At 42.8% G+C, this 16,854-nt stretch overlaps 1 protein-coding gene across 1 annotated transcript in view; it reads left to right on the top strand.

Annotated features, from left to right (window-relative positions):
* Prdm6 (PR/SET domain 6) overlaps positions 1-16,854 on the top strand; it is a 98,643-nt gene that overhangs the window by 60,764 nt on the left and 21,025 nt on the right. Inside the window, exons 3-4 of the mRNA XM_035439036.1 lie at positions 8,530-8,657; positions 12,104-12,228. Of these exons, the coding sequence (XP_035294927.1) occupies positions 8,530-8,657; positions 12,104-12,228 (253 nt within the window). The remainder of the gene's footprint in view (positions 1-8,529; positions 8,658-12,103; positions 12,229-16,854) is intronic.

Below are 16,854 nucleotides of genomic sequence, written 5' to 3'. Positions count from 1 at the left end.
GAGTTCATGGAGATATAAAATACTGCTCAGGGGCTTTCTGTGATCAATATATCAGTGATCAGTTATCTTGCCTTGTAGCCGATGTACAGGGAGATATTGGACTCCCAAAGCCACCACTAATTAAAACATTGTGATCAATACCTGTTAGTTTCAAGTATGTCCCAGGAATGTTCTTAGAGATGTGGGTGTCTGTGTGAATGGCAAGGGATCCTGTCAAGTTTAAAATAATTAAATTTAGGAATACAAACTACAGGCCTGGAGACAATTTGTGTTCTGTTTACTAGTCCATAGTTACATTAGCGCAGCATTTTTCCTTTGTCATATGTACTTTTATTTTTTACGTTGAAAATTACAAGTATGGGTGTTATGTCTACAAGTATATCTGTGTACCATGTGCATACAATGGCCACAGAGACCAGAAGAGGGCATCAGATTCCCTGGGCCTAGAGTTAAAGACATTTGTGGGCAGCTACCATGAGGGTACTGGGAATGGAACCTGTGTGCTGCAAAATCAGTCCGCGCTCTCAGTTGCTGAGCCATCTCTCCAGCCTCCTCTTCTTTTACTGTTAAACAGTCTCGCCTGAAATCAAAACAACTATTTGACTTTTATACCCCATTTGACATCCTAAGTCATCTCCCCATTCTTTTTAGTAGGTAAAAGATGTGTATGGTTAAAATTTTAAAACCATGAAATACATTATTTATGCCTTCAATGAGTGTATGGTCTGGCCATCTTAGGACTAATGCATCTGTATATGCCAATATAGATACCGTCTTAATTTTTTTTTAACCCAAGTCCTCACACATGCTAGACGAGCATTCTACCACTGAGCTAGACACCAGCCTGCTACACATATATTATGACCGCTACTCACTAGCAGGTCACTAAATTTTGCCTGGGTAGACACTTCCCATCAATTATAATGCTGGTCTAAGGATAACTAATGTTCCCCAAGCAGTCCCTGGGTGCTAAGCCTTTACACATACTTCCTCATTTGCTTTTCATCTTGGTCTTTAGAGTAAGGACCTTATTAGCACCCTCCCTCCAACCCAGTTCTCAGCTTTTTTGAGGTTGAACAACTGTCCAATGTCACATCATGATGGAGCCATGACTGTAAATCGGACTTCCTGGGACTGACACCCTAGACACACCCCTGTGATCACCCCTAACTACACAGACTCATATATATTTTCACCTGTGATACATAAAAGTTCCTCTCAGCTGGGCGTTGGTGGCGCACGCTTTTAATCCCAGCACTCGGGAGGCAGAGGCAGGCGGATCTCTGTGAGTTCGAGACCAGCCTGGCTTCAAAGCTACACAGAGAAACTCTGTCTCGAAAAACCAAAAAAAAAAAAAAAAAAAAAAAGAGTTCCTCTGCCAACTGTATGTTGAAAGTTAAACCTACTTTTCAGTAAAGGTATCCTCTCCATCCATCAGCTGTGAGGAGATTAATAGCAAATGCTGACAGGTGTCCCTGGAGCACCCCTCCCCCCTCTCCTGCTCATCTGCAGTTCAGAACATCAGAGAAGCTGTTTTCCAGGAGATGGTCATTTGCTTAAGAGCCTGAGTTCCAGTCAGTTTCTTTGTATTTAGGAACAATTTTTTTCTGAGCCCTTGAATAAGATCCATGATCTTCAAGAAGCTGTACTTCTTGTCTGCGAGGAGGTCCTTCCATGAACAGGCTTGTGTTGGATGCTTACATATAAAATATGTTTCCTCATCTCAGCTGCTTGGGGAAAGCTGAAAGAGACTCAACACAACAACCCAATGCCAGGGCCCAGGGCCTCCTCAGTGCAGGGATGGGACAAGGTTGGGGAGAAGGAGATAGAGTTGAAAATGTCTCTCCACTCTGTGAAAACTAGTTAATCCACTGTCCAACTCCAGGGACTACCTTTATTCCTTATTCGGACAAAACACGGGCACTGGGCTATTGAGAGGAATGAATTCATGTCTAGTAACTCAGGCCTCTTTAATTCAAAGCTACTGGGCCTCTTCAGTGCACTCTCAGAATTAAAAAAAAAAAAAAAGAGGCAGTCTCCACATGCGAGACAGGGGGAGGTGGAGAACTATCAGGTGCTCTGCCACTGCCCAACCCTCTCACAGCCAGTGCTTAAGTCACTAGCTTTTGGGACTTTCCTTTTGTCCCAGCTGACCTTGTTGGGACAGATGGGTACTGAGTTTCCTGTGCTCTAGATTTAGCATGTTAAGAATCCCTTTAAGAGTTTTAGCAGAATTGCTTAATCTTCCTGGAGACCTTATCTTCCACAGGAAATGGTCTCCTTGTGGTTTTCCATATAGCACTCCACCCCCTACTCCCAGTCAATACAGGACTCCTCCAGATGCCCCAGGAATGGTCTCAGAGAACAGTGCTGTTGCTTCCAATAAGCTGTCCTTCAGCCAGGGCATTGCTACTGGTTTTAACACTTCTGTGAACTTCCTTCCTCTCTCCCTCCCTTGCTCCTTCCTTCCTTCCTTCCTTCCTTCCTTCCTTCCTTCCTTCCTTCCTTCCTTCCTTCCTTCCTTTTTAAGGACAGGATCTCACTGTGTAGCTCAGGCTGACCCTACAGTGAGCCTGCCTCCACCTCCCAAGTGCTGTGGTTGCAGACTCATGCTCACCCCAGTGCTCTGCTCAAGACTTCATTGAATTAATCACAAGGGATTCTTGTAGGGGTCTCTCTGACCACGCCTCCTGGCTACGGGCCCCAGGAGGCGTGGTCATAGAGACCCCTACAGATTCTTAACTTAAAAAGATACTTAAAACCTGTGCTGATAAAACACGTGTGCATGCATGCGTGTATGTGTGTAGGAATGCTCTCCCTTCCTCCAAAAGGACAAGGCTCCTGAGCAGTAATGGAGTGACGGATGTTTGCAGCATTTTGGGGCTATTTCTTCAAGGTTCTGGTAAAGTGATGGCACTGATTCCCCTGTAGCTGTGGTTGCCAGTAAGTGCTAATGTAGGCTACACAGGTAGGTAAATTACTGGGAGCATTGGTGAAGACAGTGTCCCATGAGCCAGAGGTGCTGGAGATTGGGAAGATTGCAGGGGGACACTTTTCCTCAGCAACATTGGGGGCCTGCTTTTTTCGATTTTCCAAGAGAAATTGAAAATCAAATTAGGCCACATTTAAAAAAAAATTAAACACTTGGCAAGCAAAATGGAGTTGTGAGTGGCTCATTTGCACATATTGCTTTACTCTGTTCATTCAGATTTCTATCCTTCAGAAGGTGGTGTCTTCCAATGGATCCATTGCTGGCATGACCGCCCCTATGCTCATCATTGCAGTTAACATAGCTGGAAGTATTCACAAGTGGCTAAGCTGTAGTCTAGCTCCTGTTATCAGCAATCATTATAGTCCGACACTGGTGTACATCTTACTCCTCTTTTCATTTCGAGTTTTGTTCTATGAAAACATAAGCGTAGAAGAGAATGGCACTTCAGATGCCAGGAATGTGGCTCCTGCCTTTCTTGCGGGGGTTTTCAGTCAAAGTCGCAACATGGTTTGGAGTGAGAGAACTTGTGTGGTCTTTGTTGTGGCCACATGCATGGTATTACAGCTGGTATTGTGGAATCGAAAACTTAAAAATCCCCATTAGGAGTAAGAATTTGCTCTCCCATTACTTATCTTGCTACTCCTGTTGATGCAAGATAGAAGAGACGCATAGGCCAGAAGCAATAGTTTTAAAATAGCAGCAGCAATCACAAAGGAAATCAGAGCCGATAATTTAGAGATATGTATTACAGGCATCTTCCCAGGAGGGTGCCCTGATGAACTCCTAACCTCCTGCAACAGGCAGCCTCTTTGTCTTAACAATACACACACACACAAGCTGAAAGCACAAAGAAACAAAGGCATAGGTTTCTATGCCCTATTTATATTTTTCTCTCTTTGACCAGAAAGCAAAGTAGAATCTTGGGTTTGAGCGGAGTGGGAGAGTCAGTGCTTAGCAAATGGGAGTCCTTGGGTTTAATCTCTAGTGTGAAAACAGAAAGGAATAAAAGGGAAGGAGGAAAAAGAATCACTCTGCAGATATTCATTTATATACCAAAACACTGACCAGGAGTCAACACTTAGCTGTATTTGTGTCAGAAATGAAGTCTTTAAAGTGAAATGCCATTGTTTCCCTCCAGAGTCTTAGCTTCTGAAGGCCCCTCTCTGAGGAGTGTGTCGGGGATACTTCTCACTAAGCACTTCAGAGCTGACTGTGTATATTTACATATGCTTTTTATACATTACAATAATGTTATGGTACCACCATAACATACACTACTTAGAGAGTTATTTTGTATCTTTTAACAACTGGTAGCATAATGGATTGCAACTGGCTTTTTCTCAGTCAACATTGTTTTTAATATTTATCTCCTAATATAAATAGACCTAATTCATTAATTTGAAATGTATTAAACAAATGCTTTTTGAGTGGATAGGACAACTTACTCTTCCATTGATATTTCCATAATTTCTAATTTTTTAATTAATTTATTTTTTTATGTGCATTAGTGTTTTGCCGTGGGTGTCAGTTCCTCTGGAACTGGAATTACAAGCAGTTTCGAGCTGCCATGTGGGTGCTGGGAACTGAACCTGGGTCTTCTCGAAGAGCAGTCGGTGTTCTTAACCACTGAGCCATCTCTCTAGGCCCCTCTAATTCTTTGCTGTTCCAAACAGTTCATCAATGAATGCCTTCGAAACCATCTCCTGAATTCAGCAGAATTTCACTGGGGTAATTTCCTAGATGTGAAATTGCTAAACCATGGGAAATAACCATTCTCAAATTTATTGAGATATTGTCAAAGTGCCATCCAATGTGGCTGTGCTGTAGTATACTTCACTTTGGCAATAGGGGAACTGGCTTTTACATAACAAATACTAAATGATACATTCTACACTTCAGAGTCTCCATTACAGAATTTACCCTCACCCACCCTGACCAGGTGTCCTATGTTTCTTCTCATGCAGTTCTCCTACCTTGAGAGTTATTTGCTTCACCTTAGAAAAGAATAGAGAAAATATTAAAATGCTGTTCATTTTCATTCAGAATAAAGGTGTCATTTCTGGCAAAACTATGCTGCGGTAGGTGTTTTTGCAGAATGAATCTTTTTCCTAATCTAAAGTTAACACTCAAGCTTCTATGCTCTCCCATTGAATGAATAAACAACTTCTGACCTTTCCAACATTTTCACAGGTCCTAGGGGAGTTGTCTAAACACTTTGAGCATTTAAAAAATTTCCCCTGCTTATTTAAAATCTTTTGAAAGATAGATAATAAGAACCAGTGATTCCAGGACTTGGCATAGTTCGTCTCCCAAATTCCTTGTGTTTGGGGTGCCTATCAGGTATCCATCTTAAAATTTCATGTTAATGTCCTGCAAATATGGGTGTCAGTTCAACCTCTGAAAAACAACTTCCTGTTCTTCTTGCTGTAACTGCTACTCTGGGCTGTCTCAGTCAATGCATCTCACTGGGAGTTCCCTTTAGCTTCTTTCTGCCTAGAAGAGGATGGCTGCAGTCTGAGAGAGAAGCTACATACAGATTTTGTTTCTTAACCGAGCTCTTCAACAAAGCTAACTAACCATAGTGAATAACAAAGTGCACATCTGTAGCTATGTCTCTTGGAGATGTCTTTAGTTTCTGCCTAGCACTCAACATTTCACACCCCTCTTCCCATTTTATGCTCTTTGTGCTAAGGAAAGAACATAGGCATCAAAATTTTCTGGCTCATTTTGGCTCTTGCAAGAAAGGCTGCATTCAAATGTTGGCTCTTAACAGTGCAGACCACAAAGAGTGCTGGGCTGTCTGGAGACAAGTGCAAAAGCCGAGTTCTGGGCTCCCAGTAACCACCAAGGAGATGCTTGTCATATCAGTATAGGAAGCCCCTTTGAGGGACCCCACATGTGTTGTACAACCGGAAATGTATACAATTTGTGAAGGTTTTCCCTCTGCCCCAGGTGTTGTGCATGAAGGTATAGTTAGATCTATATTTTAAGGTTTACACTGGCAATAACTTAGATAATGCCTTAGAGATCCTATAAAGAAGATGGGTTAAGGGCCTCTTGCCCCATTTCCAATGGGAAAGGAAGTTATCTAGAATGCTAAGAGTGGACAGGGAGAGTTAAATGCACCTAAGAGCCATTAGGAAGGAGATGTGCTTGGGTCTGGTGGTAGCTGTGCTTCGAAGCTTGAGAGCAGAGTCAAGGCTAGACGAGTGCCTTCAACCCTAAGCATGCAGTTAGGAGATTGAAGAAAGTACACAGCATCATGACAGTTTTATGTGAAATATTGCAATCAGGATTGGCCAAAGCCTGGAAGCCTGGCCTAGTGTCACATGCTGCTCTACCTACAGGGTTACTGTCACTTGCTGCTGAGGATCCTGGCTGGGAGCAGTAAAGAGGACTGCTGTGCACATTTCTTAGTATGTTTTGTAGTAATTATTGCCAGCAGCCTTTAGGCAAGATGTCTTTGTAGAAAAGGGAAAAAAAAAGTTTCATCAAAAAATTTTATTCCTCTAATTATCAATAGTGGTGTTGAGGTGCAAGATAGTTTTGTTCAATCTGACTGGTGACAGCAGTCTTAGTGGTGAAGTTTTTTAAAATGTTGCTTTACTGACTGCCTTTAAAAAAAGGAAAACAACAAAAACAGTGTAATGTAATCTAAATGTGAAGTCTCTCTTTAGCTTGCTGCTCAGCAGATGCGCCTACCATGTAACATGTTTGCATTTTCTGTTGCTTTCCCAAAGCAAGTAATTGGAAGAAGTATTTAGCCCCAACTGTAACACAGTCTGGGGACCTTTTCCTTCCTTTCAGATTGAGTTCATTATCAGCCATGATCATCCTGGTATGGCTATCAAGTCTTAAATTCACAGATGATTGTGTTTATTGGATTAATGTTTGCCTTTTATTGGGGGGCAGTGGAGAGGTTGGGGAAGGAGCTAGAATATCAGGAAGGGCTGGGAGAGTATTCAGTTGCTTTAAAATAATGGGTGGAAGTAAAAGAGAAACTCTCAGAAGCAGCCCAGGGTCCTCTGATTTCGCATGAATGGTCACACAATGAGGTTTCCTCTGGAAGATTTGTTTTGAATGTTTACTTGGATAAGAAAAGTGGGAGGGCTCAGAAAAGAGGTGTATTTTCTCAGGATGCTCTGCAGAACCTGTCAGCAACTCTCAGGAGGCTGTACTGATGCTATTCAAAATATACTTGCTTCTTCCAGTGTCCTTCTAAGGTTTGTAGTCCTAAGAAGCTATTTGTGATTTGTGTATGTGCATGTGTATGTATGTATATGTGCAGCGGTGTGTGTGTGTGTGTGTGTGTGTGTGTGTGTGTGTGTGTGTGTGTGTGTGTGTGTGTTCATGTGTTCACTTGTCTGTGAGTACATGTGTGCATGTGAGGGTGGAAGCCATAGGTTAACCTCAGGTGTTGGTCCTCAGAGCCATCTACCTTACTGGAACCTGGAACTTTTCATATGGCAGGCTGATAGGCCATCAAGCCCCAGAGGTCTGCCTGCCTCTGGATTACAAGCTTGAGCTACCATACCCAGCTTTTCGTGTGGGTGCTGGGGATTTAACTCCGGGCCTCACATTTCTGCAGGAAGCACATTACCAACTCAACTATCTCCCCAAACTCCCAAGGAACTATTGAACTGCCTTGTGCTTCTGGCAGCCTCAGTCTAGGGAAATCTTAGAGAATCACTATTTATCAGATAAGTAACTGCCTTGTCTCCTGCTCCTGAACAGCATGTCACACAAAGTTCTGACTCACCATATGTCTAGCCAAGTTGCTCGAATAAGGATTTTGTTGTCCTGTGCTTGTTGACTGGTTTGAAGTGGGTTTTCTTTTCTTTTTCCTATCTTGAGGAATCTGCTAGGGTTGACCTAAGGCAATGATGATGAAAGTGACATTGCTTGAGACATATAAACTCCATAGGAGACAGCTGTTTTCCTCTTTCCCTTTCTGGGGATGTTTTGGGATGACCCTTCCCATAAGGGTTTCAGAGACCTATATCTCCTGTGAGGAGACAGTCCCTTTATTCATTTTTGTACCAGTCCTCTACAGTCTTATAATTTCCCAGCTGCTTTTTGCTGGGGGTCACCCAGCTCGGTGGATGGACAGTGACTGCCTTCCTCGGATGCTTTGGAATAGTTGAATGATGGAGTCTGAGGGCCTTTTATGTGCTTGTTCCAATCATGTCAGTGAGGCCTCTCCTTTCAGCTTGCTTTGTTTATCCAGCAGCTCATTATTTAAGACTAGCCTGTCAAAGTAGGTTAAATATTCTTTGGGAAATATGGTCACATCCTTGAGAGACCACAACTATGTTTAATACAGAGAAGATTGGCTTGATAAGAGAAACGTGATCGACTTGCTTCACCAAAACATATTTTTCTGTTACCCTGGCTGAGTTTCCATTGCCATCAATAGGTACTAGCAAACCCCAGGACCATAAATCTCTGCAGCTGACATGGAAAGACACCAAGGGAAACAGGGAAAATGATTGCTGATGATTCGTTCTAACTACTTGACCTTCTGACCTCTTCTCTAGATCTATGATCAAGATGGGACACTACAGCACTTTATTGATGGTGGGGAGCCTAGTAAGTCGAGCTGGATGAGGTATATCCGATGTGCAAGGCACTGTGGAGAACAGAATCTAACAGTAGTTCAGTACAGGTAAAGTATGTCTTGATTTACCCCTGGAGCCCTTTGGCTTGCACATACAAATTCAGGCTTGGGGCAAGGAGGTTGAAAATATCCTGCAGAACTCTGGGGAGATCTGTTTTTTGTTTGCTGGGTTTCTGAAATGCCTTAGTTCCAGGGGCCAGTATTTCCTAGACATTCCGAAATAAAGGCACTAGCAGATGCCCTCTTTGACTCTGTACACAGGCTGAAGTTATCACTTGAATGTCCATATGGACCCAAATGAGATTGGCAGCCCCACTGACTTGAGGTTAATCTGCCACCAGATGGGAACACACACACATGTAAATGGAAGCTTGGGGACTCAGTTCCAGATCTGTTCCTTTCATTCTCCCTCAGTCTGTTTCTCAGAGAGAGAATAAGGTTCACTTGCACAAAGGTCTGGAAAGCCAAGAGCTCAATCATCCAAAACCGGCCATGCTCAGCAGTGGGACTGAGCCGTGGTGACCTTTCCTGCTCTCTCAAAAGATTCCAGAGCATCTGGGTCTGGTGCTTTGATGATTTCAGCTGTGCTCCAGGTGATGTAGGTGTTTCAAGTAGAGAAAAGAAGCCTCTCCCCGCACCCACTGGGCAGAGCCCAAAGGGTGACAGATCCAAGGAAAGATATCCTCACTTCCCAGAGTCACACAGGGATGGAGCACTAAGCCACCCACCCCTCCTCAATGCACCTGCTGCCCCCACCCCCTGTTCCTAAGGAAGGCAGGAATCAAGATGAGAAGGCAGAAACAAATCAAACAGAAAAACAGCCCCACCACTAAGCCTTCTTCTCTTAGAATCCCTCGAAAACATGTGCCTTATAAATATATGAGCTCAGTTATAAACAGCCGTGTTCCCTTCAGAGTCAGAAGCAACTGTTTAGCTTTATTGGGCACCACAGACACATCAAAGCCGAGAGCCTGTGCTTGGCAACTTGGAGTTCTGCCTGGGGCTATTTATTTTCCTTTTTTTTTTTTTTTTTAAAGTGAAGTCTTTTTAAAAAAATTTTCTTTATATTTTAGAGGGTGCACAGATCTGGCTTGCTTGCTCTCTGAAGGTCTCCAGTTCTAAAAAGAACATACTTGGGCAGTGTCTGACTCATTGCCTGGGTTTCCCACACAATTTTATTAAGTAATGGTTTTCATGAAATAATGGAGGAGACTGTTGGTAAAACCAGGGCAAACCTGGCAGTGTGCACAGCAAATTTGCTATCATGGATTTTTTAGGCAACCCTGAGTTCCACAATTAGCAAAGGCTGTGCTTTTCTAGTCAGCAAGAGATAGTTTGGCCACTTCTGTAATAATTACCAAGGGAGCTCTTGAGGCAAGTTCTAAATTTGGGACAAGAAACCCCTTAGGGGAAAGGGGCATGAGTAAGCCATTACCTATCTGTCAATATTAAGTGGATTTTACAACTCTCCTTTCATGAGGGCGCTGAAGCTACGAGCTCTCTCTTAGCCGATCTGTTTTGGATTACGGCAGATCTTTATACAATGAGCTACAAAAACACAATTTAAAAAACTGGCATCCATCACTAGTGACCACGTCCAAAAGTAAGAAAATAGAAAAGTTGGACCCCGAAGAGCCAGCCTAATTTTTATTGTACATGAATGTCCTCTTCACAAAATGTCAGCTGGTTTAAATTCATTCTGTTATGATTTGTAATATCTAAATGGAATTTTCTTCAAAGCGCCCTTGATTGATTGACCCTTAGCTGAACGTTTTGTTTTTATTTTGAGGCTGACAATAATGTTTGTTGGCATGTGTTCTGCTTCAACTGCGTTGGGACGCCATGAAGCTATCTTTATGAGTCATCCAACCACAATACTAAATACATGTCAGCAAAGGAAATATTATCTGAAAAGAGAAAAATCCCTTTGATGTGCTTCACCATGCAGGGATTTGTGCAAGCTTTGGAAGCTCTGGGTGCTTGTAAGGAATGGTGTACGCTTACACATCCCCCACCCCTTTCGGCCTACTCTGTGCCTCAGAAGACCACCCATTGCTCGAAAACAGTTCTGGTCTTTCAGCAGCAAAGTGTGTCATTTGGTTTTAGCACATTCATTTGCCGGGCGCTGTGTTTATACTAAGGGAAGGCAAACCCAGAGATGAAATGTTACAAGGGTGAAGTACAAAGTAGACTCAATTTTTCTCAAGTTAGGAGATGTCAGTGATTTATAACTCAGTTTCAATTTTGATTTTTTTATGCAGCAGTGGAAAAAATTAATAAAATGCACAGCTCCCAGAGGTGCCAAGGCAGGAAGGGCAGTGAGGGCTGGACAAGTGGCTGGAGTTTTTGTCAGATATTCATAGAATGTTGGGGAAAAACGTTTTGCTTAGCTAGCAGTGCCCTCATGAGACAGAATGGCAGTAAGTAAGGAAAATAACAAGATAAATGAAATTTTTGCAGCTGTGAGTAAAATATTGAGAATCTGCACTTTTTTATTGATCTTTATGATCCTATTGCCAAGAGCCACTTTGTGGTGACAAAATATGTTGACAAGTGCATATCTCACTGCCATGAAAAATGTGGAGAAAGGTTCTCCTTGTCTGCAATGTTCTACAAGGAACAAATTACGCTGTTGCAGCCAATTCCTTACAGAAAGGCAAAATTTAAGGCCCACCAACCCTAAGCACTTTTATCTGGAACTTGAGGCTAATATTTGTAACAATCCTTCATTGAGGAAACCAGTCTCAACACCCTCATTCTTCTAAAAATCTGCAGATTTTTCTTAACGGCACTGAAGCTGCTGTTACAAAGGATGCTTATTTCTTGGTATCCTCACTCCATCATCCAGGGTGTAATCTTTCAGCCCAAGTAAAGTGCTCCTCTTGTATTTATTGAATTTCCATCCATTTCACACAAGAGGGCTTTTCTCTTCTCCTACATCAAACTTTAGGGAGGAAAAGGGGAGCAGATAGGAGGGGTTTTTGCTTTCTTGGTCCTTATATCATGAAATTGCTTTATTTTATTATGAATTTGGGAACTCCCAATGCCAAGGTTCCAGAATACACCTACTGCTCTTTCTTCAAATAAGTAAATAGTGTTAATTTACCTATGAGGTTGGGGCAGTACTCAGTGCCTATGTAGTTTGTCACCAGGAAGAATTTTCTCACTAGTGTGAAATGGAATTTTTATTTTTTATAAAAATTTTAAAATAAAATTTTAATAATAATTTTTAATAAAAATTTCCGACTGTCTCCTGGGCCACATATCTGTCTCTTCAAGACCCTCTATGGAGGGGTACTGTGGAAATAAACTATACGTTGTTTATCATACTGAGTTACAGGCTCTCCTCGGTTGTCTAGGATAATAAGGTGGGTGTAGATTTATTATAAACTGTTTAGGTGGAGCTGGGAAGAATGTTTTGTGGGCAATAAAAATGCAGTGGGACATATGAGCATTACATCTTACTAAGCTGGGTTTTCTTTTGTTTTAAATAGGTCGAATATATTCTACCGAGCCTGTATAGATATTCCCAGGGGCACCGAGCTTCTGGTGTGGTACAATGACAGCTATACGTCTTTCTTTGGGATCCCCTTACAATGCATTGCCCAGGATGAAAACTGTAAGAATCTACTTTAGTTCTGAATTCACACTAAAAATGTACCTGTTTCAAAGATGACTTCTTAAGAATGTTTTTTGAAACTTGTGAAATGTGGTTCACTGTGATACATAATGCAAACATGCACAGGGCATTCCACTACTGTTTCCTTTCTGGCTCTTTGCCTGTTCACACTTTCAAAGCCTTTGCCAGAGTTTTCAAGAATTGCTGACAAAAGATGTGAAGTCAGCTGGTCTCTACTGAGCACCCACTGTGTGTCTGCTTGTCTGCTTGCCACTGTAAAAAGGAAAATGCCAGAGTTTCTGATCTGAAGGGAGGCGGTTTTGCTGGAGCCACACTCTAAACAAAAATGAAAAAAAAATTGCTCAATGAAGACATTGCTCAATTGCAATCACCTCTGCAGCCAATTAGGATAGTCATTAGAGTAATGAGTGTAAAAGCTATGGGTATAAGGCTGTAGAATTTGAGTCTTTCTAATTTTACTTGTTTAAAACCACGTCTAGAATCACAAATTTTTCTTCTATCATTGTTTTCCTGCCAACCATTACCTTTAAGACAGTAATAGACTATTTAGGCTGATGTGAACTTTCAGCAAGTTCAACTTGAACTTATTGCAAGTTCAGGTATTGATGCTTGGGAAACAGTTCAGGTGATATCCATATTTGGAAGATTTAGGCAATCCCAGTGTGCATTGGGAAGAATGCTAGCTTCAGTGATGTTATATTTTCCTGTTGCTAAGTGATAATTTGATATGCTGCAAAAAAGAAACAGAGACAACAGGTGGGCAGAGAGCTTAGTCTTGCAAGAATCAGTCTTCTCCTACTTCCTACTTCCTTCTCCTACTTCCTTCTCCTTTCTCTGTCTGTCTGCCTGTCTGTCTGTCTGTCTGTCTGTCTGTCTGTCTGTTTCACACACTCATCCCACAAATGTCCTCAGCATTACCCATCACAGTACTGATCTTGTCCTTGTTGTCTTTAATTCCTTTGAGAAAAAGACAATTGATAAAGAGCACAGTGCTATCAACTTTTCTATTTGAACCCTAGTTTAAACCAAGCTCCAATGAAGACATGTATGTTGGCATTCTCCTGACTCGTGGAGTTTCCCCTGGAAATTGTTCTTTCTGTTATGAAATCCTTGTTAGAGGGGGTCTCTGTTCAGTGGAATCAACCTCCATTTTGGGCATGGTTGTGTGGTTGGCATTAGAGAAGACACAAGCTTGGAGGTCACTCTATTCTCCCTTCCTCAGGATGACGCTGTGTCTACTTCCCTCATGACAAGAACTAGAAGAACATCTCGGCTAGTGGGCTTTCTGTGTGCTAGAACCCTGACACAAACTCAGCTCCTTACGTGTGGAGTTTGAGCTAAAAGGGTTTGGGAAATCCTTCGATGTTCTTTATTTCCTCCTTGAATACAGCCTCCTGCAGACTCTGAAGATGCTGAGTTGTATGTTAGGAATGTGTAGGTGTGAGCACACGGAGGCTTAGAGTTCTGATGTACAGCTCATAGTTCAAAGAGTCGTTAATTCCTATTTATTGATCACTTACTATGGGCTAGTCTTCACTAGGTGCCATAAAGGCAGAAGGAAGAAAACAGTAAGGAAATCCTACCCTCATGGAGCTTATGTCTAGGGGAAAGGTGCTGTAAATATGTAATTAGATGTTTGTATACTTTGCTGGGCAGTGGTGTGTTGTGGAGCTACTAAAGCAGAAAAAGGATAAGTATGCTAGGAGTTTGGGACTGCGGATTTAGGGAGTGACTTGAAGTAGTCCCCACTGACAGGCTAGCCTTTGACTGAAGACTCAAGGAGGTGAAGAAATGAGTCACATGTTATTCTAGAGATGGGCATCACAGGCCATTGAACTAAACCCCTAAGTGCCTCTTTATGGAAATGTCCCTGGCATGTGGAAGAGCATCCCAGAAGTTGGCCTGGGTATGGTGGAGTGAGTGACAGGCAAAAGCTAAGTCAGGTATGGCTGGATGGAGGGGCATGTTCTGGTTCCCTTTAAAGACCCTGCCTTTTGCTCTATGAGCCAGGCGATGGGGCTGGAATGGAGTTTTGAGTAGTAGTGAGATGGTCTGACTGAAGTTGTAGTAGGATTGATTACTCTGTCTTTTGAGTGCAGATTATAACATGAACAGTGATATAGAACTCAGGCGCTCTTGTAGAAAGTAGGGGAAAACTGATGGTGGTGTGGACCATCATGGAAGTGATGGAGGTAGTGAGAAGTAATTAGACACTAGGCATATTTTGAAAGCAAGGCCAGCATCATTTTCTGACATTTTAGGTACCCAGAAAAAAGGATGAGTGAGTCTCCTAGTCTAAGGAGTGACCATTTCCTGAATTTTGAGGTAGAAATGGAAGTGTGGGATGACCATACAGGAATTGCCATGCCTACTTGGATCTCTGGAGTAAAAGTCATATGTTCATACATTGTTTTCACCTCACAAGGCTATTACAATCATGGGGTTGTCTGGGGCTGGAGGTAGGGCATTTTGCTGTCTGTTTGCCATTCACAACCACTGGGCAGGTGGTCTGAGTATACCAAGTGGTATTTAGATTCAGAGCTACAGTGCCACTAACAATGTGCATTCTGGGCCAGCTCACCGTTTGTTTCCAGCCCTTTCTCTGGCACTCCCTGCCTGTATGAAGCATTCTTGAGGATTCTGACTGGAGTATTAAGCGAACTCTGCCAGGGCACGTTATGCCATTTCGGTCCTGAAATCACAACAGTGTGCAATTAGTTTGTGGCTTCAGTAGAATAGCTAAGTTGCCCCTTTCGGGTTCAGTTTGGAATTCTCAGTAAGGACTGAGGGAAGTTTAAAGGGAATTAAGTCATTGGCTAAAAGGCTTAATGGTGACAGTGCCTCTTTCCCCTGAGGGTGTTATGGGAACTTTATTTCACTTCCTGTCTCAAAGTCATATATCTGTCATGTGATTGGCTGGCCACCCAAGAAACCAGCAGAAGGCTTTGTCAGATAGTGAGAGTAGAAACATGACTTCATTTGCAATTCTGAGATAGAATCCCATTCCATTTGATCACAGAGCAGCTGGCCGGGAAATGCTTTGTGATGAGGATTCCTTATTCTGTGCTAAGAAAATATTCGTGTGACCTAGGCATGCTGATGTGTGAAGGGGGATGGCAGAGAATTTAACAGATAGCCTTCCTCACCCTGAGCAGTTTAAATCATCTCAACCGATCAGCAATTCTAAGATGATTTTTGTCTCACCTTGCTGGTCACAGAATAAATTAGGTTTCAAAAAGGAGCTTTGAGTCTTTGAGAGCAAAGACTCCCCAATCAAATGCACCTCCTTATAGTGCTGAGGGCAAAGCACAGGGCTCCATGTAGTAGGCTGGGGAGACGCCTCAGCAGGTAACAGCACCCTGCAAGCCGGATGGATCTCTGCATGCAGTCATAGGACCTACAAAGTGGAAGGGGCGAAGCACACACACACACACACACACACACACACACCAGTATGTGCTCACATGCGTGGACACACATACATACATACACACCACATACAGTTAAAGTAAAGGTACACTGGATAAAGATGAGGCCTGCTATCACAGTTATAAGAGGAGATTAAAAATGATTTCAGACAGATTTTTCCTTCATTAATGAAATTGATACTGAACTAAGATATCCAAGGAAAATATGATTTTAGTTAGTGAACAGTACTTATTAAGCACGTTTGGTTATGAAAGTATCATTTTCTTCCCATGGTTCTTTCAACATGCAGCATACACACTTCCCATTGATCATGTGCGGTGGGACCTGGGGTTTAGTAAGTGCCCCCCCCATCAGCAGCATGTAGCAGTGGGGCCACTGGGTACACGCACTGCCTGGACACGTCAGCAAAAGCTGCTTACACTTAAAGAGGAGACAGTGTTCCTCACAGGCATCTGGGCTCTGGAAGCAATGCCGTTGTTGTTTTCTTTTTTAAAAAACTGTACTTAAAAATGTAAGAGGGCTCCAAAAGGGAGCGCCCCTCCATCCACTGTGGGCCTTTCAAAGAGCCTGAAGGAACACTTGTGTCGACAGGTCACATCCGCAAGAAGGGGTGAGGTCGCCCTGAGCTTCCAGTGGGGGATTAGCTCCTGCAGAGTGTAAAGACTGGAGTGGCTCATATTCTTTTCAGAGGAAATTAAAAGAGAGAAAGAAAAAGCCTGGGAGTAAATGTTAAACAAGTCTTCCCACTGCTTGTTCTGTCTCAGCGCATGAAGCTGAGGCTGCAGAACGTGAGACTTGACGGCCTTGCAGGAGTTGCACTGGACTAGACCCTGCCTCGAAGAGGCCTGCTCCTTTTCATTTTCAAAGAACAGCAAATAAAAAGGGCCACCTCTGTAAGGGCCTCTCATCCCTTCCATTCTACCAACAGCAGGAATCCAGCCTAAAAAGAGCCCCGCTGTATCCTTTATCCGTGTGACCTTTAGGATACCATGATACCATTTAATCCAACTGGGGTATCTGTGTGCAAGACCTGAAAGGGAGCATTGTGATGGTGTGCAGAACCACAAGTCCCTACCAGCTTTGGAAGACAGAAGAAGACCCATTAGTATACAACTTAAGCATGCAATTCATTGAAGGTGCCTCTCCAGGTAGCTAGAGCGGAGCCCCAGCTGGGGC

This window comes from Cricetulus griseus, chromosome 2 (genome assembly GCF_003668045.3).
Source record: "Cricetulus griseus strain 17A/GY chromosome 2, alternate assembly CriGri-PICRH-1.0, whole genome shotgun sequence".
Taxonomy (NCBI): domain Eukaryota; kingdom Metazoa; phylum Chordata; class Mammalia; order Rodentia; family Cricetidae; genus Cricetulus; species Cricetulus griseus.
This window is presented reverse-complemented; position numbering and strand designations above follow the sequence as displayed.